This window comes from Benincasa hispida, chromosome 2 (assembly GCF_027475165.1).
Source record: "Benincasa hispida cultivar pf3 chromosome 2, pf3_genome.v1.1, whole genome shotgun sequence".
In the NCBI taxonomy this organism is placed as follows: domain Eukaryota; kingdom Viridiplantae; phylum Streptophyta; class Magnoliopsida; order Cucurbitales; family Cucurbitaceae; genus Benincasa; species Benincasa hispida.
Genome location: NC_143479.1, coordinates 3,659,273 through 3,685,075, shown reverse-complemented (window position 1 = coordinate 3,685,075; position 25,803 = coordinate 3,659,273). Strand labels below are relative to the sequence as shown.

Here is a 25,803-nt window from a genome sequence, read left to right as displayed (position 1 = left end):
TGATTGGGATGGTCAGGGGGTCTAAGGACCTAGAACCTAAGCCCAAAGTAAATTCTTACAGGATGGTCAGGGGACCAAGGAGTCTAGTGCCTGAGGCTGTGGGATAGAGAATCCTTGAAGTGGGATGGTCAAAGGGCCGATGGGCCTAGTTTCTGAGCCCATGATAGGAGGAGCTATGTGCACATAGGCTGGTATTATTATTATGATATTGTATGTTGAACATCTACCGTGTGTGTAGGTGGATTCGTGAAAGCTTCATGCTTTGTTATAGGTTCACTTGGAAACCTCATGTTTGTTGTGGAAGATTTATATTTGTGTTACCATACATTGAGCTTTGTAAAAGCTCATGGTTTATCTCTATGTTTACCTTGCAGGTAGCTGACGAGCCTAGGTTGCGGTATTGGTTAAGGTCTGCCACAAGTTGAAAAATAATTGTAAATAAGACCGATTACCGGGATAGGGTTTCCATGTGTATTTTATAATTTGGACTTGTAAACTAGTTTCTATTAAAAGCATGTAATACTTTTTCGCTGCAAATATACTAAAAGAAACTAGTAGTGGAGCTAAAGAAGTAACATATTATATCACGCCTCACCGCGGGCTTAGAAGCACGGGCTCGGGGTGGGGTGTGACACATGTCTTGTCAAATGGTCACGTTTGCAATATCTGTTACCTTTGAACGAAAGATTAATTTAGGTATATGAGGTTCTAACAAGTCACATATCAATTAACCGATGTATAAACATAAATTTGACTTTTAAGTATTATTTTTGTTTTAGGTCATTTTTAGACCAAGGATCTAGAGCTCGGGAAGACATGAGGGATGTAAAATGGGCCAATGGGCCAAAGAGGAAGAAAATGAGAATCGTTAGGCCAAAAGACCCAACTTGCCCCCTTCGGCCTTAGCCTCCGAGGCCGAGGTGGGCAAGTTTGGGTCAAACGACCTAACTCACCCAAAAAATAAGTTCAAGTCCTCTTGGCCAGCCTAAATCTACTTTCCCTAATCCCAGCTACTCTTTCTGAGCTCATCTTGGTTTAAGATCCCCTTTTCCTAATCCTATTTAGGCTTAGAATCCACAATCCGCCATATGCTATAAATATGGGGTAATAGGCACATCTCCATGTAAGTTCTTCTCCACCATCTCTAACTTACTTCGACCTTTTGTTAAATATTGACTTAAGCATAAGAGGTCTTATGGCAGACACTATACTTGTGTTTTCTTTTCTTGTTTTGTAGGTCATCTTTCTTCCCCGAAATTATAAATTTACTATCGATGGCATATGAAATTCAGGTGAGTCCCCCTGCTCGGATTTTGCCATCAATAATTGGCACCGTTTGTGGGGAAGAATATTACGAACCTAGCAAACTTGAGAAAAAAATGCCAAAGGAAACAAGTGAGATAGATAGGCATAGCAGAGGTGAATCTGACCAAGAACGATATCCCAGGAGGACCGTAGAGCGTTCAGCAAAAGGTCCCCTTGCTCTAAGCTCACCTCGACCTCGATCAACTAGGGAAGAGGCAGAGGCTAAATTTGCAGCTTTAAAGGAAAGGGTGGCTACATTGAATCAAAATCTTGCGCATAGGGTAAGCCAAACCAGAACGATAAGCAAATTGACCTCCATTCAACAATCAACAAATTGAAATTGCAAAGGGAATGTAGGAAGAAGGCCAGCAAAAGGAACATACATACCTCTGCCTCCTATCACGATACTCGAGGTCGAAGAGGGTCTGAAGGATCAAGTGTGAAGAATCCATCCAAGGATACACTAAGGACTGATATGCAGAGATTAATTGAGGAGAAAAGACGGCTATAGAAAAAGGTCGAGGCAGACCTCAAACCAGAACAAAACTTTAGAAGTAGGAACTCCTCAAAATACAAAAAGATATAAGTAATATACAGGAAGATATGCAGAAGACTTGCAAAACAGACAGGGTGGACCTAGAAACTTTAATCGAGTAGATGAACCCTCCATTTTCTTATGAGATAATGAGAGAGGTGCTGCCCCAAAAGTTCAAAGTTCCAAATATAAAACTATTCGATGGAAGTTAGATCCTCTAGAGCGTTTGGATACTTATAGATCTTAGATGGAATTACACGGAGTTTCAAATGCAATAAGATGTAGGGCTTTTTCTTTTTCCCTTTCGGAACCAGCTAGAGATTGGTTCCAAAAATTGAAAAGAAAATCAATCGATTAATTCAGAGAACTTGCCAAAGCATTCATCACTCAATTCCTAATAGGTAGGGATCAACAAAAACCACAAGTCCACATGTTGATAGTAAGGCAAGGGGAGATGGAAAGTCTAATGGAGTACATAGCCAGGTTTAACAATGAAGCCCTACAAGTTGAAGGGTACACAGAATCAACACAACTTTAATAGCAGTGGTGGCAAGACTAAGTGCCTCCTGTGCTCTATAGAAAAAGAAATAGCCAACATCCTATGTAGAGTTCATGACCAAAGCACAAAAATATATGAGCGCAGAGGAATCAATCAAATCCAAGAGCACAACCAGCAACAAAAGAGATTGCACAATACGACCTAGAGAGCATCACAGAGACATAGACATGAGGGAAAGGCCATCTCAGAGTTACAAAAGGAGAAGGATAGATGAACGGGTTGAACCACAAGCCATTTACGGAAACCGATTTGAAAGATATATACTTACCACAATTTCACCAAAGGGGATTCTAATGGAAATTTGACATAATGATTTGCTTAAATGGCCAGATAAAATGCAAACTTTACAGTGTAAAAGGGATAAGAAGAAGTTTTTTTATTTTCATGATGATCACAGAAATTCCAACCTCTATAATTTGCATGGATTTTCACTTATATAATATTTAATATATCATTCCTTTGGCGAAACATACTAGTTTAGGAACATAGATTTCGGGGTTTACACTTAGCTTACACGAGCTTATTTCTTCATGCTTCCACCCTCTATCCTTCCTAAGTCATGGCATCATTAAACTCATTAAGAGACATCTCATCACTTCCTCTTACTTAAAATAATTAGGGTTCGAGCTTTAAAAATTCTTCCCCCTTAAAAGAAATTTCGTCTTCGAAATTTGCTTGAACCTACTTATAACTTAGGCTTTGACAACATCCTTTGGTTGTAAACTTTACAACCTTCTTCTTTTCCTTTTTACTACGCTTTCACTGTGCTACTCTTATATTAACTTTGTTCATATTAAATAATACTGGTATGTATGAACAACTTGATCATCATAGTTCACTGTATTTGTCACATTCCTTTAGTTACTCTTTCATTTTCTATTGAGTCATGGTATTTGTTTACTACTAGATTGGTACTTTCCATTTCCCAACAGTACTACTGAAACACTCTTTTCCAGTTGTTATACCCTTGAATTACTTGCTACTTGTGACATCATATTGTGTCAAGTAGACTTCTCGACCTAACTGAGGGCACTCTTTTTAAGATGCCCTTTCTATCCACACTTGAGGAAAGTGATTATTTGTACTATAACATTTTCCAAGATATGGCTTATCATACCGTATACATAAGATTTCCTTAACTGTACCAGTCCCTAGCTCAGTTACAATTTAAACTTCAAACTATTACCTGGAACATCAGTAAATCTGGACTTTTTTCTTTTTGTCTTCTGCTGACCCTTTTATTCCTTACCTTTATACTCAATGTACCCCTGGTACACTTTGAGCTCACTGTTGCTCATTTTTTTTCCCTCTTCTTAGGAGTAATCTGACTAGGACTTCCTCTAGATTACACCCCTTCCTCTGAATTCACTGGAATAGACTTCATGTTTACCACCAACTGAACAGATGTGCTATACATTCTATTTCCAGCGAAAAGTCTATGTTTACCTGTATACTGACTTCCACTCAGGTACTAGTAGTGGATTGAGTACCCTATCGACCTTTGCCTTCCAGGCTTCACTTGTTGACAAAACAATATCACATAGCACTTTTCTTATTTTGCTAAACTATGCCTTAGTCAATTAGTCTAGAGTGTCCGTTCTGCTCACTCTCTAACATTCTTTTCTACGTTACCACTTAACTGGGAAGGAACTCTTCTGGTTCTCTTCTTACGATCATAACTTGCATTCTTAGTTGAGAGAGAATCTTTACTCAATCCCTCAACATCAATTTATGGTTAGAATAGAGTGTTCTCAACACTATCAATCACAACTTTTTCCTTATTTGCACAATTCTAATTCAAATACCATCATGCCTTAGGTACTATTGCTCAGATACCTTCTCCGTGTCCTTCGGTATCGAGCTATTCAAATTCTAAGGCAAAGCCTCAGTACCTTCTGTATGTACTTCTGTACTGAGTTATTGACATTCTAGTCTAAGCTCCAGTACCTTCTTCGTGTACCTCAAAACTAAGCTATTTATACTTACTTGCTTGCATATTCTTATCTCTTAACAACTTAGTTGCCCAAATGCATTCCTTACTAACGCATCCTCATGATCATTATAATCATAGTATATATACAACATTGATGTGAGGTGCGTTGTTTGGTAACTATTTGAGAATAGTTATCATTAATAACTTTCTGTGATCATACATTGCTAAACATTCATAAGCTTTAGCAATTTACTTAAAACTTTTAAAGCATTTAGAGTCACTCACTCCCACTGCTGGGACCATATAACCAAGAAATACAACCTGGTCTAACCAGAAATCACATTTGCTGAACATGGCATACGACTGCTTTTCTCACAGCATCTGCAAAACTATCCTCAAATGGTTCCCGTGATCTTTCCCACTGCTCGAATACACCAATATGTCATCAAGATGACACACTGGATCTATTGTAACTCTTATTTATTAATTCTTGTAACTGAACTTTCAATTCTCTAAGTTCTTCTGGCACCACGCTTAATGGTACCTGATAAGTAGGTGTTGTATCTGGAATTAAATCGATAGTAAACTCAACTTCCTGGTCAGATTATAAATCTGATAACTTTTCAGGGAAAACATCCAGGAACTCTTGTATAATTGGTACATCCTCAGGTTTCATCTTCTCATCCCATGAAACCGTCATATGGCCAAATAGGCTTCACACCTTTTACTTAGTAGCTTCCTAGCCTTCACTGTAAGCTTCCTGAAGTATTCCTTTGCTTCTCACAAATACTGTCTTTTGCTTACCAAATTTCACGAACATTATCCATCCTTCAATCAATTCATACGGTTGTAACATTTATTCGAAGAATCCATGCTCTAGAGTGACATCAATTCTAGGAAATCTAATGGAATCACTTCATAACCATACTTATCAACCACTACCCCAGAGCCTATAGAACTCTTATACTGTTACAACCCTTCCACACCATAACAACAACCATTTAGGGACATGCCCTCCACAATCTTTCTTATAAGTAGTGCGACATGCTAAGTAACAATAAAGGTATAGTACCATAATACATTAGTTCATAAATATACTGATACCTAAAGTTACTTTACCATTCATAACATTAGGTGACTCCTCTGCCTCCCGGTAGGACACTTCTTAAAACTCGCCCTGACACTGAGGGCGTCCTGCTTCCTTTCTCATTTTCCTTCTTTACATCTGTAAAGTCATATCATGTTTTATCTGAACTCCTCGACCTAGCTGGGCATTCCTCCTTGAAATGTCCCGCCTATCCATACTGGAAACATACATTTTTCCCTTTACAACAGGTCCCTCAAAGATGCTTACCACAATTCGTACATAAGGGTTTTACCCGTACCAGCTACCAGCCCGGTAGGATGCCAAAACCTTGACCTATCATCCATACAAATCATAAGTCTTGGCTTCTTCCTTCCTACCCTATGCTGACTTATAGCTCCATGTCCTTTTCAATACCTATTAGGTCATTCTCAACACCATACTTCCTTTCTGAATCCGCCAGAACGAATTCAACACTTTCCGCCAACCCTTTGGCGATCTTGTTAAATATTCTTTTCCTATCTGTGGAATCCTCGATTCCCCACCCGAAGTCGTTTCCTGATTTACCGGGTCTTTACCTTTCCATTCACTAACATTTGGATTCCCTCGAATCTCGGAACTTTTAAAGGTAGGGTCAGGGTTCCCATTGTCTGTCTGCATGCTCTGCTTGCCACTTTTCTTGACATCTTCCTCTTACTTAGTTAGTACACATGCTAAAGAATCAAGACTCAGACATGTATATATAAATTTTTCCCCTCTCTTCCCAAATTCTTTTGCTTTGATACCAACTTGTCACACCCCGCACCAAATTACCCTCCTAACCTGGATGGAATAGTGACTGCAGTAGTTACCAACCCTTTTGCTGGAACTTACTGCCTATTTTACTTGTTAACTAATGCTCAAATCCTGAATATAACTCAAAACTTAATACATTTACACTACAGGGTTCTGCAACATTGATTATGCATGGATATCACCACCTAGTGAACCCCATCAAGAATACTAGTCACTAGACAGACACATGTGTACTAGCTAATATAGGTCTTCAATTATGCTTCCCTCAACCTGTTTCTTTGAGTGGCAGAGCAGCAGCAGAAAAGTCTTATGGGAACTGACCGCTACCTGGAAAGGAAAACATTCGAAAGTGTGAGCTAGAAGCCCAGTGAGTGACTTAATAAAACATAAAACTTATGTTTAAACTGAAAGCTTGAAAACATAATATTGGAACTTAGAATACACCAAGCAAACGTGTACTTACAACCTTTTAAACCAATGTATCTGAAACCTGAATCTTAGTTGAGAATGAACATTCACTGCTCTAATTCCCAATGTCAAGCCATGGCCAAATTAGACCTCTACCTCAACCTGTTCACATTAAACTATGGCTAGAAGAGATCCCTACGTCGATCTCTTTAAGATACCGATGGCATCTCAAGCAACATCTCTAAGACATAAATGTTGATAACAACTTTTATACATCAATAATCATCATTACATCCTGGTTGAGAACGAGCATACACCGCTCTAGCTCCCATCGTCTATTACCAGCCAAAAGACCTATACCTCAGTCTTTCATTCAGACCTGCCTACATACACACGAAGTTTGTTACATACCGTCAACACATTAGATACATCTATTCAGATACCTTCCCTACAAGTATCCTTACTCATTATGTTTAGAAATACCAACGCATGTACTTTGGCAACATTAGGTATTTAAAACATAGTACGTCAAGCTTCATTCAACCTTAGCTTTAGCTCTAACACATGCTTCATATTTTGTGAAATAAGTTGGATTAAAACATATTAAACTAGCTTGTAAAACCACTAGCATGCGTTAGACATGAAAAACATACTTGAAAAACTAATACATTAGTAAACATCAAGTGTTGATAAACATTCACAAGCATTAGAAATTTCAAACTATCCTTCTAGCCTAGAAAAATATATGACTGCCCTTATCCTTAGTTGAGAGTGAACTAATAGTTCTAACCCTCAACGTCAACCTTAGTCGGAGAGAACTCTTTTGCTCAATCCCTCGATGTCGTATTACCTACGTGCACGTGGTTATAACTGAGTACCTCGTACCTTATGTACTTGATTAGGATACCTTCTCATTGTCCTTCAGTATCCTCGGGTACTTCTGCTCAGATACCTTCTCAAACGTCCTTCAGTATCGAGCTGCTAAGATACCTACTCATATGTCCTTCGGTATCAATTTGGTCGGATACCTTCTCAAAAGTCCTTCGGTATCAAATTGGCCAGGTACCTTCTCAAGTGTCCTTCGGTACCAAATTGGTTAGATACCTTCTCATATGTCCTTCGGTATCAATTTGGTCGGATACCTTCTCAAAAGTCCTTCAGTATCAAATTGGCCAAGTACCTTCTCAAGTGTCCTTCGGTACCAAATTGGTTAGATACCTTCTCATATGTCCTTCGGTATCAATTTGACCGGATACCTTCTCAAAAGTCCTTCGGTATCAAATTGGCCAGGTACCTTCTCAAGTGTCCTTCGGTACCTCGTTTTAAGTAAAACTAGTCATAACATTTGATTGAAAGGATACCTTCTCATTGTCCTTCAGTATCCATCACGTAACTAGTCACAACATTCAGTTGAACACTAAAGATTAGTGCTCAGATCATCATACTAATTCATCCATCATACTAGTTTATCATAAAAATAAAGTTACTTAAACATGCTGAAAGCATTTGGAAAAGATAACATATTTAAATCATATCAATTCCATGGAAAACATGCTTTACATAGCATGAGAAACAATTCCACAGTTACGTTGCTTGGCACTTCATCTATACACTTAGCATGAGAATAACTTTAAAGAAATCATAATTTCTAAATTATTAAAAACATTAATTCATCACAACGAGGATCAGAGGTTAAGGCCACAAAACGAGGAAAGACCACCGACTAGGCAATATCCCATGCCACTCAGAGAAATCGATATGTTATTTGAAGGTCCGACTAGAGGATATTCGACTAAAAAAAGGAAGGCAAAACTTCAGGAAGGAACAAACTAGAAATAAATTGTATCTTCTTTTTGCAAGACAACAAAAAATGGTTGACCATAAAGTTCACAGAAGATGAGGCAAACTTCCTCCATCAATCGCATAATGATGCTTTGGTAGTGGCCTTAAAAATAGCCAACATGAAAATGCATCGAGTCATTATTGACGGAAGAAGTTCAGCAGACGTGTTACCGCTCATGGCATTTAAAGCCATGGGCATAGGTGGGGAACACAAAAGCTGAGCACTACACCATTGGTGGGTTTTGAAGCAAAAAAAATAAATCCTGAAGGGAGCATACAACTTCAAGTGACGTTTAGAGAAGGAAGCAACCTCGTGACAAAAATGGTGGAGTTTTTTTTTTATAGTAGATTGCTCCTCAACCTATAATACGATATTGGGACGACCCACCTTATATAATTTAAAAGTCGTTTCATCCACATTCCACCAGGTAATGAAGTTCCCAACCACAAAAAAGGTTGGAAAGGTCAAGGGAGAGCAAAAAACAGCAAGAGAGTGCTACTATACTACTTTGAAGGCAACATAGGATATGAAGATAGATGAGAAGCAGGAATAAGGTCGAGGTCGACCTAAAAAAATAAGACATTTTCGCTTTGAATGTTTCTCTTTTTTCAGTTGTAGAGTTTGAAAGAACCTTCCTTGTTTCAAATTACTTTCTTTCCTTAACAATAAATAAAGCATTTTCGTTTATTTATACATCGCTCCTGCAGAAGGAAGGGATTAGATAGATTAGAAAGTGGTTTGAGAGGCTAACAACTTGAAGTAGAATGTAGTGAGAGGTTAACACTCGAGCGGCACGACTCGACCTTAAACGCCGAGGTCGGCAGGCAAGGAAGCCCTTTCACCCTTCGAAGAGACGTTCAAAGGCTCTTTGCAGGTAATATGTGTTAAAAAACACTTTTTGATTCGGTTTGAGCCCACTTCTATCATGAGAGGAAACTAGAAATAAGCCTACATGAGCATGACCTTAAAGAGAAACTGCGATAAATGGTAGGAAGGGATCTTAGCGTTCGAATAGTACAGCCTAACCTTAAGAACCTGAGGCTGAGGCCAACCTTGAGGTACTAAGGAACTTTGTCATTAGACAGTTTGACCTTGGTTCCGCAAGGAGTGTACCTAAGGATAATGATAATAATAATAATGGAATATATATGTATATATACGTGTGTGTGTGTGTGTATAGGATTGAAATATTTAAAAGAAACAGAAACATGAATTCAAATTCGCTAACAAATGTTGGCCCAATGACACTTACAAAGGAAAAGGAAAATACAAACACGAAAATTAAAGTGAAACATTGAATCGCGGCTAGGCCTCCATAGTGTTGTCTTCCCCTTCTCCGCTTCCGTCAGAATCATCGGATGAATGAGGCATCAGGGTTGTCACAGCAGAAGACATACTTTTGTCAGGAAAAACAGTGGAAGATCTTGAAGTTGTTATTAAAATATAGACCTATGTACATTCTTAATGTAATGAAAGGTTTTATATCTATCTTTTATAAAGAACAATTCGTATAGAAATATCTTTTTTTCATAAATGAAGTGTTCATTAAAAAAAGAAGTATTTTAACTGTTCTACTAAAAAGCAACGTATATGTTAAAACCAACCAAGATAAAGCCATTTCAAATATTTAAATAGTTAAACAGCTGAAAAACAATAAGACAAACGGTTCCTTCAAGTACTAATCTTTGGTAATTAAAATTTTGTCACATAAAGTCTCAATGAGATTAAGAAAAAGATTAAAAGCGATCATCTAAATAAGTTAGAAAACAAATATTTTAACATTATGTGTGACTTATCTTGGAGATAAGATGACGAAAATTTTAAGAATCAAAGAACCCTTAAAAGCTTGTACATTCAGGTCTTTATGATCTGGTGAATGTCAAAGCATAACGAATGGTATGAATATTATAGTAATTATTCAAAGTACAGTTATATTTACTTAAATTATAAGTTTAAAACACTTGAAAGGTTCAAGGTGTATAAAATTTGTTAGGTAAAATAAATGAAAGACTTCGATCAAATCGAGGTAGAGAGTACAGAGAATTTAAGATTTCCAAGGCTATTTTGATAGAACATGAAGTCCAGTGACAACTCTCTACACCTAGTTGCCTTAATTGTTTTAGAGATACACATTAGTGACTATTATATACTCTTTAGTTTTGGAAATACACAATAGTGACTGTTATATATTCTTTTGAACATCATTCCATTTAAAGGTGTTTCTAAAATTCCACGTGAGATATGGAGAAATCATAAATATTGTTTATGACATGTAAATGAGGTTTACATATTTTCAGAAATTTAAGGAACATCAATATAAGTATTAGTATCGAACCTTAACGTATTGGAATATTGTTCAAACAGTATGCCTATTTAGGGTTGGCAACGGGGTGGAGCGGGGCGGGATCAGGGATGCATTTTCCATCCCCGTCCCCGCCCCATTCCGCATTTTGGGGAGTCGGTTTCAAGGTAAGGGAATCCTCGTTCAGGGATCGGGTCCCCGCAGATAAATATACTCTTTTTATATTTATATTTTTAATTAATTATTTATTTAAAATCAATTAAATCTTGGTATTTATATTCAAATTTTAAATATATAATATAACAAAGTAGTAGTATTATTATTTTATTTATTTAAATTAATAAATAAAAACATTTAGATTTAATAGAAAGTTTAATATAATTATATTGTGAAATAAATATAAAAAAAAAAGTAAAAAAAGGTTGAAAAATAACACAATATATATATATATATATTTATTTATTTATTTATTTGTTTGTTTTTTTGTTTACTAATGTTATTATTATTATTAAAAATATTAAAAAAATCGGGGACGAGGATGGGGCGGGGATATATATATATATCCCTGTCCTGGCCACGTCCCCGGTCGAGGATCTGGTTTTTATCCCCGATTTGACCCCGAATCCTCGGTCAAACCAGGGATTCCCCGCCCCAAGGCCTGCGGGGACCCGACCCCGTGGGAATTTTTTACAACTCTATGTTTATCGGTAGGCGACCAAAAAGTAGAAGCTTTTCAAAGTGGCTGGATTACCCATGGCGGATAATTGTGTAGGAGGCCACAACAGTTGCATGTTTGCATATGGCCAAGTAAGACGTTCAAACTTTCCTTGTTGATTCTACAAGTTGGGTAAAGCTTCTAGCATTTTCTTTTTAAGAATTCTGAAGATCACGTGTATCAAAGTAACATATAGATAGATAAATATTCATATAGGTCTTGAATTCTGGTGTGACTGATGGTGGATGTTATTTGAGCACACTCATTTTTATGAGTATATATTTCTCCAATTTGAGGTCCAAGCTTCAGTGATTATAATTTTTATGTCTAGACTGGAAGTGGAAAAACTCACACCATGCTGAGAGATATTGAGGGAGGTACACAAAGGCACATTGTCAACTGTGGGATGACACCTAGAGTAGTTGAATATTTATTCACGAGAATCCAAAAGGTCTGCATCTCTTTGTTATGTTCAATTCGGGATTTAGAAAGGTTTCATTGGGATGGTCTTTTGATTTCTGATTCCAAAGCCTTTTAGTAGTTACATTGTATAAGTATTGCAAAATTTTTCAGTAACAATAATTAATTCAATTATGATCTCTTAGGAAAAAGAGGCTCGGAAAGATGAGAAGCTAAAGTACACTTGTAGATGCTCATTTATGGAAATATATAACGAACAGATACTTGATCTATTAAAAATTAATAAGCTAGATACATTATGGATAACACATTCCTAGATACATTTCTAATTTCAAGATACATGTAATTGTTCAAGTACATGAATGGTATGTATATATGTACTTCATTTATTTTGTGTCTTTTAGGAAGTGTCTCTTGAGTACTATATAAAGAGTTCATTTTTCTCATTTGTATGCAAGAGAAAAGAATAAAAAATCAATAGAAGAAAATTGAATTTAAAAAAAAAAAACTGAAAAAAAAAATTGAGTTCAAGAGAACAATATTCTTTTCTTGTGCATTCTTGAGTTTTGTAAGAGAATAAATTTCTTCTCTTAAAAGTTTGTGAAATTTAGAGTGGGCTCATCAACGCTTCCAACAAAATGGTATCAGAGCAAAAGGATTGAAAGATGTCATCTAACATGTTGTAGCCTCAACTTCCTTGCTTTTAGGGAAAAAATCATAGATGGTGGAGCCAACAAATGAAGGTTCTTTATAGATCTCAAGATCTTTGGGATATTAATGACAGAGGATATTCAGAGCCAGAAAGTGAGGATGGTCTTTCACTGCAATAACTCAATGAGTTGAGAGATACTAGAAAAAAGATAAGAAGACATTATTTTTCATCTACCAAGCTGTGGATGAAGATATTTTTTAAAGAATATCAGGAGTCTCTATTGCTAAAGCAGCATGGGATGCGTTGAAAAATTTGTACGAAGGAGAAGAAAAGGTAAAATTGGTCCAATTGCAAACACTTCAAGCTGAATTGGATACCATTCGAATGAAAGATGTTGAAACAATTGAAGATTTTTTCAACCGTGTTATCTTAATTGTTAATCAATTGATATCAAATGGAGAAACAATCGAAGATTGAATGGTGGTTGAAAAGATCCTTAAAAGCATGACTAGAAGATATAAGCATATTGTTGTAGTAATTGAAGAATCCAAAGATTTGTCAACTCTCTCCATCAATAGCTTAATGGGATCTCTTCAATCTCATTAGCTCAGATTGAAGTTGTTTGATTCTACTCCTTCAAAAGAAGCTTTTCATATGCAATCCTCTTCTAGAAGGCGATCTGGTGGAAGAAGAGGTGGACGTGGCGGTAAAGGCAATGGACGATTCAACACCGTAACAAATTCTGAGTCAGAGAGCAGAGACAATCAATCTTCTTCAAATAGAGGAAGGAGAAGAAGTTCAAATTGAGGAAGAGGCGAAAGTGGTGGTCGTGGAGATTTTTCTCACTTACAATGTTTCAATTGTAGACGTCATTTTCAAGCAGACTGTTGGTCTAAGAAGGCTAATTCTAATCAAACAGAAATCACTCTAATGCATGAGCAACAGGATAATGATCAACGTCTTCTCTTGCTCACATTCAACGTCCAAGAAACAAGCACCGAAGAAATATGATATCTTGATAGTGGTTGCAGTAACCATATGACAAGAAGAAATGATATTTTTATATCTTTAGATGAATCTCATCAAAATGTAGTGAAGACTGGTGACAACAAGAATCTTGAGGTCAAAGGAAAAGGAGATATTTTTGTCAAGATAAAAAAGGGAGCAAAAAGAATTACTGATATATTATGTTTTAGGTCTCAAACACAATCTTTTAAGTGTTGGGCAACTTCTCCTAAGAGGACATTATGTTATCTTTAAAGATAACATATTTGAGATTAGAACCAAGAATGGAGGTCTCATAACGAAGATACGCATGACTCACAACAAAATGTTTCCAATTAAAATATGCTATGAGAGCTTGTTTGTTTTGAGACTTTAGTAAATGACTCTTCATAGTTATGACATTGTCGATTCGGACACCTGAGTTTTGACACTTTGTCTCACATGTGTCAACAACGTATGGTGAGAGGCATGCCAAATATTAAAAAGGAAGATCAACTTTGTGAAGCATGTGTTTTCGAAAAGCATCATTGAAATTCATTTCCAACTAGAGGTTCTTGGAGAGCATCAAAACCTCTCGAGCTTGTCCATACAGACTTATGTGGACCCATGAGAACCACTACACGTGGAGGTAACTGTTATTTTCTCACATTTATTGATGACTACAGTCATAAAACATGGATTTATCTCCTAAAAGAAAAGAGCTCTACTTTCGAATGTTTCAAGACATTCAAAGCAATGGTGGAAAATGAAAGTAACTTGAAATTGAAAGCATTGCGTTCGGATTGTGGAGGAGAATATATAGTCTTTGCAGATTTCTTGAAGGAAAATGGAATCAAGAATCAAAAGACTATTCGAAGAACTCCTCAACAACGGAGAGGAAAAATAGAATAACAATGGAACTTGCAAGAAGTATGTTGAAGGCCAAGAAGCTTCTAGATCAAGTTTGGAGAGATGCAATAACTTATGCTGTTTATCTCCTAAATTGAGCTTCAACTAAAATTGTGCAAGGTATTACTCCTCAAGAAGCATGAAGCAAATTGAAACCAACTGTTAGTCATCTAAGAGTGTTTCGGTGTATTGCTTACTCTCATATTTCAGATGAGAAAAGAGGTAAACTAGGTGATAAATCAGAAAAATGCATTTTTGTTGGGTACAGTGAGAACTCCAAGGCTTACAGATTATACGACCGTGTAAGTAAGAAAGTTATTATTAGTCAAGATGTCAAGTTCGATGAAGCAAAATTCTAGCAATGGGATACATCAAATAAAGACCAGAATCCATTACTTATGAATGGCAAAGAAGATGCTCGAGACTTGGAGCTTAAAGAGACTCAACCACTGACTTCACCTTCTTTATCACACTCCACAAGTGATGAAGAAACTACTCCAAGGAAGACAAGAAATATTCAAGATATCTATAATACTTCAAGAAAAATACAAGATGATGAACATGTTGATTTTGCTTTATTTACAGATGTTGATTCTATATACTTTGAAGACGCAATTCAAGATGAGAAATGGAAAGATGCAATTGATTAAGAGATTGATGCAATCAGAAGAAACAAGACATGGGAGTTAGTCAAATTACCAGAGAATAGAAAAGCTCTGGGAGTCAAATGGATCTATAGAACAAAACTGAAGCAAAATGGAGAAGTGTAGAAATACAAGGCTAGACTCGTAGTAAAAGGTTACAAACAAAAGTTTGGTGTGGATTATGAAGAAGTTTTTGCATCAGTAACTCACTTGGAGACTGTTGTTTGATGTTAGCCCTTACAGCACAAAATAATTGGAAAGTTCATCAAATGGATGTCAAGTCAGCATTTCTAAATGGATATTTAGAGGACGAAATTTATGTAAAGTAGTCCCCTGGTTATGCCAAAATTGGAGAAGAAAATAAGGTGTGTCGATTGAAGAAAGCATTGTATGGGCTAAAGCAAGAACCAAGAGCCTGGTACAAATGTATCGATGATTTTTTCTTGAAGGATGGTTTCAGAGGATGTCCATATGAACATGCTCTCTACACCAAAGAAGACAAAAATGGTACTTTCTTGATGATTTTTTTATATGTTGATGATTTAATCTTTACGGAAAATTCAAACATGATGATTGACGAGTTCAAAGAGAGCATGAAGAAAGAATTTGAGATGACTAATATAGGTTTACTCCATTACTTTCTTGGATTGAAGTTAAACAACTTGATAATGAGATTGCAATTTCCCAAAAGAAGTATGCAAAAGATTTGTTGATAAAGTTCAAAATGGAGAATGCTTATCCTGCTAGTACTTCTATGGAACTGGGTTTAAAGTTAAGCAAGCATGATGATAGTGAAACTTTTGATGTCACCATCTATAGAAGTCGTGTTGGAAGTTTAATGTATTTAACTACAACTAGACTTGATCTTATGTTCTCAGGAAGTTTATTGAGTAGATTTATGGCATCACCGAAGAGAATTCATTGGGAAGCTGGAAAGATAATTCTTAGATATATTCTTGGAACTGTTGATCATGGAATCCACTATAAAAGGAATGTGGATAATGTTCTTGTTGGCTACAGTGATAGTGATTAGGGAGGAAATATTAATGATTTCAAAAGTACTTCTGGGTACGTATTTAATATTGGTTATGGAGCAGTTTCGTGGGCATCAAAGAACAGGATGTTGTAGCATTGTCAACAATGAAAGCTGAATACATTTCTTTGTCTGCAGCTAGTTGTCAAGCACTTTGGTTTAGAAAGGTACTACATGAATGAAGTGTCCTTAAGAGAAAGGGACCGTCAAGTTCTGTGACAATAAATCATTTATTTCACTTTCGAAGAATCTAGTTTTTCATGGAAGAAGCAATCACATACAGATCAAGTATCATTTCATCAGAGAATTGATCAAAGATGGAGAAGTATATATCAAGTTGCAAGACACAAGATCAAGTTACAGACATATTGACAAAAGCATTAAAGACAAACTTATTCTTGAAAATGAAAGAGAAGCTTGGAGTCAGGGAAGTCTAGCTTAAAGGGACATGTTAGAAATTAATAAGCTAGATACATTATGGATAACACATTTCTAGATACATTTCTAATTTCAAGATACATGCAATTCTGGATACATGTAAGTTCAAGTACATGAATGGTATGTAAACATGTACTTCATTTAGTTTGTGTCTTTTAGGAAGTGTCTCTTGGGTACCATATAAAGATTTCATTTCCCTCATCTGTATGCAAGAGAAAAAAATAAAAAATCAATAGAAGAAAATTGAGGTTTAAAAAGAAACTGAGTTTTAAGAGAACAATATTCTTCTCTTGTGCGTTCTTGAGTTTTGTAAGAGAACAAGTTTCTTCTCTTAAAAGTTTGTGAAATTTAGAGTGAATTTAGAGTGGGCTCGTCAACGCTTCCAACATGATCTTCTGGACCATTCAATTCTCATTGGAAAAGATAATACAAAAGAAAATACAAATTTAGAGTGGGCTCTTAAAAGTTTCTTCTCTTAAAAGTTTGTGTAATATTCTTATTCTTTTTTTATCATTACTATTGTAAGAATTAGGGCAAAGGTGTATAAAGCATAGGGCTGTAGCATTCAATTATCATTTAAAAAGATAATACAAAAGAAAGGAAAAATAGAGGAAAGGGAAGTCCAAAGGATGTTTTCATTCCCAGCCAACTTCGGTCTTCAACTTGGTATTAGAGCCAAAAATAGCCGACGCCACCTTCACCGGAAACAACACCTCCACCGCACCAGTCAAGTTCACCACACCACCTCTTAATCAACTCACCACCACAAAACTTGAACGAGAGAACTTCATGTTGTGGAAGACCCTCACGTTGCCGATCCTCAGGAGCTACAATCTCGAAGGTCATCTCTCCGGTCAGATACCTTGCCCACCAATGTTTATTCCAACCATCTCTGAAGCAACTTCAAGTTCTCAAGTGGCCAGCGATGACAGAGTGAGTTCATCAAAGGAACGATCACTCAACTCGCAATATGAAGCTTGGCTTACAGTCGACCAACTCTTGTTGGGATGGCTGTACAACTCGATGGTACCAGATGTGGTTGTTCAACTTATGGGATATGAAACTGCCAAGGAATTGTGGTAGGCTATTCAAGAGATCATCGGAGTTCAATCAAGAGCTGAAGAAGATTACTTAAGATAACTTTTCAACAGACAAGAAAATGAGGCCAAAAGATAAGTGGGTACCTCATATTGATGAAGTTGCACTCCGAAAATCTTGCACAAGCCGACAACCCTGTGTTGACAAGAGCCCTCATCTCACAAGTCCTTCTCGGTTTAGATGAAAAATACAATTCAGTGGTAATAGGCATCCAAGGTAAACCAGGTATATCATGGCTAGATATGTAATATGAGTTATTGTCTTATGAAAAACGATTGGAGTATCAAAACTCTATAAAAATACATAGTTCTTTTGAATAACAACCCTTTGTCAATGTAGCATTCAACAGGAATCCAAATGGTGGTAAACACACTTCAATCCCTCATACAATGGAAGTCAACAGTAGAAAAATAGCTCCAAAAGCAGTAACAACAGTCACAATCCATTTAATGGACAAGGTGGTGGTCGTGGTCGAGGAAGAGGCCGCAACAATAACTCAAACAGACCAACATGTCAAATGTGTGGGAAGTACGGTCACTCAGCCTTGGTATGTTATCATTGTTATGACAAAGAATATTCACAGAGTACTGGACAAGGCAGAGGAAACCAAGGGTCAGTCGGCCCCAACAATAATACTACTGCCTCGTTCACAGCAGCTCAGCCCTCCAACCCCTTCATGGCCACACCAGAAATAGTAACAAATCCAAATTGGTATATAGATAGTGGGGCTACCAACCATGTCACTCCAGACATCAATAATCCAACCGAATATGGAGGTAATGTATTGGTCACTGTAGGTAATGATGAACAATTACACATATCTCATACTGATCAATCTTGCTTGTCTGATGGAAGGAATGAATTTATCTTGCATGATGTCTTGTGTGTGCCTAACATGGCAAAAAATCTCATTAGTATATCAAAGTTAGCCCATGATAATGTTGTGGTTGTTGAATTTCACACTGACTGTTGTGTCATTAAAGACAAGGATATGAGCAGAACATTGCTGAAAGGGGATCTTGACCGAGGGCTATATAGACTTCAAAGGGCTGGAGTGATACATAAGACTACAGAGGGCCTAGGATCAGCTCAGTACAAAAATAACAAGTCAGCTGCCTTAATTCTATCAGGAGTTAGGATCAATGTAGTTGAATCAAAAGCTGTTTGGCATAGAAGACTAGGACATCCATCTGTAAAAACCTTAGAATATGTGATTAGAGAATGTAAACTACCTATTAAATCAAATGAAGGAAATGAGTTTTGTCAATCTTGTCAATTGGGAAAGTTATCTGTCTTACCATTTCCTAATTCTCAGTCTCGAGCTTCTAACATACTTGAATTAATACATACTAATGTATGAGGGTCTACTCCTATTGAATCTACTGATGGATACAAATATTATATTTCATTCTTAGACGATCACAACAGATATGTGTGGCTATATCCTCTAAAATAGAAAAGTGAAACACTGGCAGCATTTCAACACTTCTTACAACTAATACAAACTTAATTCAACACCGGAATAAAGAAATTACAGTCAGATAATGGGAAAGAATATGACAAAATACACCATCTCTGTCAGTCCAAAGGAATTTCAGTTCGAAAGACCTGTCCGTATACCTCAGCATAAAATGGCAGGGCCAAGCGCAAGCATCGACACATCATAGAAACAGGGCTCACGTTGCTTGCACAGGCATCTATGCCCTTAAGCTTTTGGTGGGAGGCATTCTCCACTGCTGCCCACCTTAGTCTTGTCAGGTAAATCACCTGCTGCCATTTTATTTGGTTCTAACCTTAATCTTCTTAATCTCAGGACCTTCGGGTGTGCCTGCTACTCATACCTATGGCCTTATCACAGTAAAAAATTCAAATTACACTCGGAGAAATATGTGTATATTGGTCCCAGCTCACTTCACAAAGGGTATAGATGCTTCAATCTATCAGGTAGGATCTATACAAGCAGACATGTGAAGTTTGATGAAAAGGAATTTTCATTTGCAAATCAATTGTGCACCACGATCATCCAGACGACCAGGCCAACAATCGTTAAACAACCATCGTTTAGTCCGATCGCCCAGACAACAGACTTTACAAGAGACACCACGATCGCTGAGAACGATCACCCAGATGACAGACAATGCGATCGTTCAACCCCCATCGTTCAGGACGATCGCTCAGACGACAAACAATATGATCATTCAGGTCCCATCGTGTAGAACGATCGCCCAGATGCCAGACGATACGATCGTTCAATTCCTATCGTGTAGAACGATCGTCCAGATGCCAGACAATACGATTGTTCAATCTCCATCGTTTAAAACGATCGCCCAGTCGAAAGACAACATGATCGTTCAGAACTCATCGTATAGACTAATTGCACAGGCAAAAGACAAAACGATCCCCCAGTCCTCATCGTGTAGACCAATTGTATAGACCAAAGACAAGACGATTGCAGTGAGTCCATCGATCGTGGATAGTTCATCGTCCAACACGATCGTCCAGGCGATAACCCCACCCTACCTACACACCTCAATGAATCAATAGTTCCGAGTCTTCAACCAATCCTCAATACTCTATCTTAATCATCGTCTCTTCCTCAAGCACAATCAGCCTATCAATCAGACCAAACCTTACACTCCACAAACCAGACATCCTCACAATAGTATGCATCACACCAAAACCCATCTGAGACCCTGCCTCAAACATTCTCTAAAGACCATATCAGACCAACCTTGCCTCAGACATTACATCCTCACTCTACCTCATCCTCTTCAAACTCATCCCAGCCAACCGTCACCACCCGTCCCCCACCTGCTCTGACTCATCTTATGATCACTCGAGCAAAAGCTGGCATCTTTAAACCAAAGGCTTGGTTCACAAGCAAAGCAACTGATTGATCTCAAATAGAGCCCACCAGAATCAATACAGCACTTGTGACCCCTCAATGGAAAAAGGCGATGGATGAAGAATACATGGCACTGATGAGAAATAAGACATGGACACTCGTTCCTCCATCTCCATCTCAGAATGTTGTTGGAAACAAATGGATATTTCGCCTCAAGAGGAACATGGATGGCACAATACAAAGGTATAAGGCACGACTAGTAGCCAAAGGCTTTCATTAACATCATGGAGTCGATTTTTTTGAAACATTCATCCTGGCCCTGCAGGCCTTCCCTTTCCGCCGGAGCTTCATGGGCGTTGCCCCGTTTCCCAATCAGATGTTTGGATGTGAGCTATACTCCGCGAGGAGCCAAACGGGCATATGGCCTTTCCATTTGACCTCTCTTCCCACAGAAATTTTGATTTTCTCTCTTCCGAAAGAAAAATCTGTCAATACAATAAATGACGAACCTCGGGATGTTGCAACTTGCGCGAAAGCCATCGACGATAATACTCTAATCTAATAAGGGTGTATTAGAGTGAAGTCCTCAACGATATGGGTAGTCATTAGTGCTGCTATAACACACGGTTAGATGTTGAGGCAACTTGATTTCAATAATGCATTCTTAAATGGACGACTAACTGAGGAAGTGTATATGAGCCAACCACCAGGATATGTAAGCATTTAGTATCCACGTTTGCAAGCTAGATAAGGCAATATATGGTCTGAAAGAAGCACCACGAGCCTGGAATACTGCCCTCAGCTCCGTTCTCAAACAGTGGGGATTCTATTAGTCAAGATCCGACACTTCTCTCTTCTTCTACTGTAAGGAAGGCTCGGTAATATATATTCTTGTCTATGTGGACAATGTCATAGTCACAGGTAACAATACTAAACTTACTGAATATCTCATACAACACTGGACATACATTTTTCATTTAACGACCTCAACCAACTTTGATATTTTCTGGGAATTCAAGCACACTATCTTGAATCTGGCCTACTGATAAATCAGTCAAAGTATGTTGATGATTTACTACAAAAGCTTAATATGTCTGATGTGAAACCAGTACTTTCGCCAACAGTTCAAGGTTGCAAACTGTACAAAGCTGCTGACCAACCTCTTCTGAACCGTTTATATATCGAAGTACTATAGGAGCCTTTCAATACTTAATGCACACAAGGTCGGACATCATGTATGTTGTCAATCAACTCAGTCAGTTCCTTCAATCCCCAACTGATGTCCATTGGTAAGCAGCAAAAAGGGTACTTTTGGTATATCAGTGGCACCAAACACTATGGAATATACTTTCAACCGAGCTTGAACCTCCACATCTCTGCCTACTCGGATGCCGACTGGGCATCTAACCTTGATGACAGAAAATCAGTGGCAGCCTACTGTACTTTTGTGGGAAATAATATCGTCTCCTAGTCCTCGAGGAAGCAAGCAGTGGTAGCAAGGTCGAGCACCGAATCCGAATATAGAGCACTTGCTCGTGCCACCTCAGAAGTCCCCTGGCTTTAACAACTACTAGATGAGATGGGATTACAGTCCAACACTAGACCTACTATATGGTGCGACAACCTAAGAGCAGAAGCCTTAGCTGGAAATCCGATGTTTCATTCTCGAACCAAACATATCGAAATTGATCTTAACTTCATTCGAGATCATGTTCTCAAAGGACATTCAATAACGCACATTTCTACACATTACGAGCCAAACTAGGAGTACTTGAAGTACTCTCTAGTTTGAGAGGGGATGTTAGAGAAGAAATTAGAAATGGAAAAGGAAAAGCCAAGGTGGATGAAGAAGGGATGACTCACCAAGGTAGTTAAAATTTAGTTACCAGTCACCAATCATATTGTGCCACTTGTAATATTCTTATTCTTCTTGTACCATTAATATTGTAAGAATTAGGGCAAAAGTGTATAAAGCATAGGGCTGTAGCATTCAATTCTCATTGGAAAAGATAATATGAAAGAAGGAAAAACAGAGGAAAGGGAAGTCTAAAGGACGCTTTCATTCCTAGCCAACTTCGATATTCAACTTTACTGAATGTGATACCCTTGGAAGCATAAATGGCATTGTAGAACGTAAGCAAAATCTTTAACTTTCTTAATTATGATGTTATTTGTTCAGTTTTTACAAGAGATCCTGTTCGAAATGGAATTGAATCAAAATGATCATGAATAGGAATGTCCTGAATCAGCAACATTTTGTCTTCATTTTTCCTCCTTTTGATTTATGAATTTATTTGAATCAATCGTTTAATTTTCCTACTATCCTTTATACTGTTTAGTTTGGATTTGGATTTGCAATAACATTTTTTTCCTAATACGTTACAGATAAGAGAAGACAGTAAGAAAGGGGTTTATGTAGAGAACCTCAAAGAAAGAAGTTACAAGTGCTCGAGATGTTCTTCAGCAGCTTATTCAAGTAGGTTATGAATGGCATTTTATAAATATATTGAATGGTGGGCTAAAATCAGTTACTAATCCTTATTAATACGACACTCAAAGCTTTTTTTTTCAACCATTCAATATTCATTATATGCACATCAGTATAAAAGGTCCAGGAGATTACAAGATAGGTAAATTTGCTGACTTTAATTGTGCATGTAAAATGAAAGTTCCCCATTATGATTTCAGAGTGCTGCAAACAGAAAGGTGGCATCCACCAATATGAACTGTGCTAGCAGTCGTTCCCATAGTGTATTTACAGGCATAATTGAGAGTAAGGTAAATTATCCATCTTTACCAACATCTCATCCTTCCGCGCTGCTACTATTCCACATAAAGCGAAACTCTCCTATACTGCTGTAGAAAATTTTTCATACTTTCTCCATTAATTGTATGCCACATCAACATGCTTTTAAAACTAAAGTGAGATTCACTAACATTAACGTGGAGTCCACTAATATTTATGAAGAAAAATCTATCGTATGAATAAAGGGTGTGTGGTACTTTGGTAGTACTAGAATTTTCCTCCCATAACAGGAAGACAATGCAATTCACTCTAAAGAAACGAGTAAAAAATTTCAGCACTTTTCACCATGTTATCATATCATCTTCATTTGTATGAGCACTTGAAATTTTTTTTTTCAAGGTAATCGAGTCTTTTCTTTAAGTAAATCAAAAGAGACATAAAAACTCAAAATACAAGAAATTCGAAGCAAAAAGATACAAGAACATAGCCAAAACAACATAATAGAGAAAAACATACAACCAGGAGTAAATACAAAACAACAAACTTAATAAGTCTCTATAAAAAGCAATCCAAGTTTAAGAAAAACATACACCGAGTTTGAAATATCTATTTTAGGGGGAAAAAAATATATCAATCAGTTTCACTTTCTTCCATGAGCATGCACGTGCTTTCCACCTATGCGTTTGAGATTTTTATTCTTGAGCTTTGTGTACTTCGTGTATCAGAATAAATAATAAAAATCAGTGTCTATCGTGGTTTTTCTCCCTATACTAGGGTTTCCACGTAACTGTATTGTTATTCTCTTCCCTACTCTTTTATTTTTAACATGGTATCAGAGCAAGGGGACGAAACCCTAGTCATTATGGAAGAGAACCATCCACAGTCGCCTTCAGCTGGTGGATCTTCAAGTTTTGATATGAAAACTGCTATTCGGGCCGCGGTAAAGGAGTGTTTTCAAGCTGCCTTACCGGAATTAATTTCTGCCGTCCAGTTGTAGTCAACAGAAAGTTGTCGTCAATGGGAGCCACACATGGACAGATCTGAAGAATACATAAACAGAGCCGATCTGGATTGTCTCGCGCCACCGTGATCCCTCAGGTATGGCCAATGCAACCTCTCAGACCCATCTGAGGCAGATCAGATCTGGCTTCGATCGGGGACGTCCGCATCCATAGCAACCCTTCGGCAGACAGAGTTTCTTCCGATCGCGCCTTCGACCTGCAGCTTCCGATCAACGAACAGGGTGGGCTTCAGACCTTCGACAGCTTCCGATCGCGCCTAAGGATTCGGCTTCGACTTGCAAAAACTCGACTACGTCGGCGTACCTTAGGGTTTTCGCGTTAGAACCGGCGAACCCACTCGTTCGGCAAGGAGAACAGGACCTCTCTGATTCTGCCCTAGGAGCATTCGACCAACAACAAGCCAAAAACCACCTTCAGCCGGTGACCCCCCCTCCAGCCGCGCGACTACCTTTCAGTCGTCGATCTCCTTCCAACCGTTAATGGCTGCCCTATTTCCAACCGGTAGTGGCTCGACCCAATACCCAGATGAAAACCCGATAAATTCTTTTCCTATTTTATCTACTAGAAATATCCTACCTGTGTTTCCCTCAACTGACAGTACGACAAGCCTGAGTACGGTTGGAGTCAATACCATCGCCCAGTCAGGCAATATACAGTCTTTTGGTCTTATTAGTGTGAACAGTAAAAAAACCTTGGATTGTTGACTCAGGGGCGACGGATCATCTTACTGGTACCTCTGATCAGTTTCTCTCATATTATTCAAGTGCTAGTAACGAACGAATTAGGATTGCAGATGGGTCGTTCGCACCTGTTGCAGGAAAAAGGGATTTATCTCCATTTGGGGGCTTGGTTTTGCGAGACGTTTTGCATGTTCCTAAAATTTCATATAATTTGTTATCCATCAGTAAGATTACAAGAGATTTGAATTGTCAGGCAGTTTTTTCATTCGACTCTATTTTATTTAAGGATCTAAGCTCGGAGACGACGATTGGTACTGCCTGGCACGATGGGGGACTCTACTTCCTAACTGATGATGTTTTCTCTAGGAATGATTATAGGACTAGCCTTGTCTCCTTAAATTTTTCTACCTTTAAGAATGATTTTCTGTTATGGCATTACCGCTTAGGGCATCCAAACTTTCAGTACATGAAACACTTATTTGCACATTTATTTCGCAATATTAATGTGTCTTCTTTAAAGTGTGAAGTGTGTATTCGTGCTAAACAGAGTTGTGTCTCCTTCCACTCCCAACCCTATAAACCATCCAAACCCTTCACCTTAGTCCACAATGATGTTTGGGGTCCCTCACCAACCACAACCTCCACAGGGAAACGCTGGTTTGTCACTTTTATAGACGACCACACCCAGCTTACTTGGGTCTTTCTTCTCATTGATAAGTCCGAGGTGTTGTCTGTATTCCAGTAAATTTATGCCACTGTGGAAACCCAGTTTAATGCCAGGATTGGTATTTTGAGAAGTGGCAATGGGTGGAAATTCTTTAAGCTTCATTCCAGGAGTTTCTTGCTTCTAAAT

The 25,803-nt window shown here is 37.8% G+C and overlaps 1 protein-coding gene across 1 annotated transcript; it reads left to right on the top strand.

Moving 5' to 3' along the window:
* The first annotated feature begins 15,812 nt into the window (after positions 1 to 15,812).
* On the top strand, positions 15,813 to 16,121 carry LOC150037593 (secreted RxLR effector protein 161-like). Its single transcript, XM_090310774.1, has one exon. The coding sequence runs from the start codon at positions 15,813 to 15,815 to the stop codon at positions 16,119 to 16,121; it is 309 nt and encodes a 102-aa protein (XP_090166900.1).
* Positions 16,122 to 25,803: the final 9,682 nt, after the last annotated feature.

What these genes read in the sequence shown, in the direction of transcription:
- LOC150037593 (XM_090310774.1), top strand. Translation starts at nt 15,813, where the DNA reads ATGGAGAATGCTTATCCTGCTAGTACTTCTATGGAACTGGGTTTAAAG.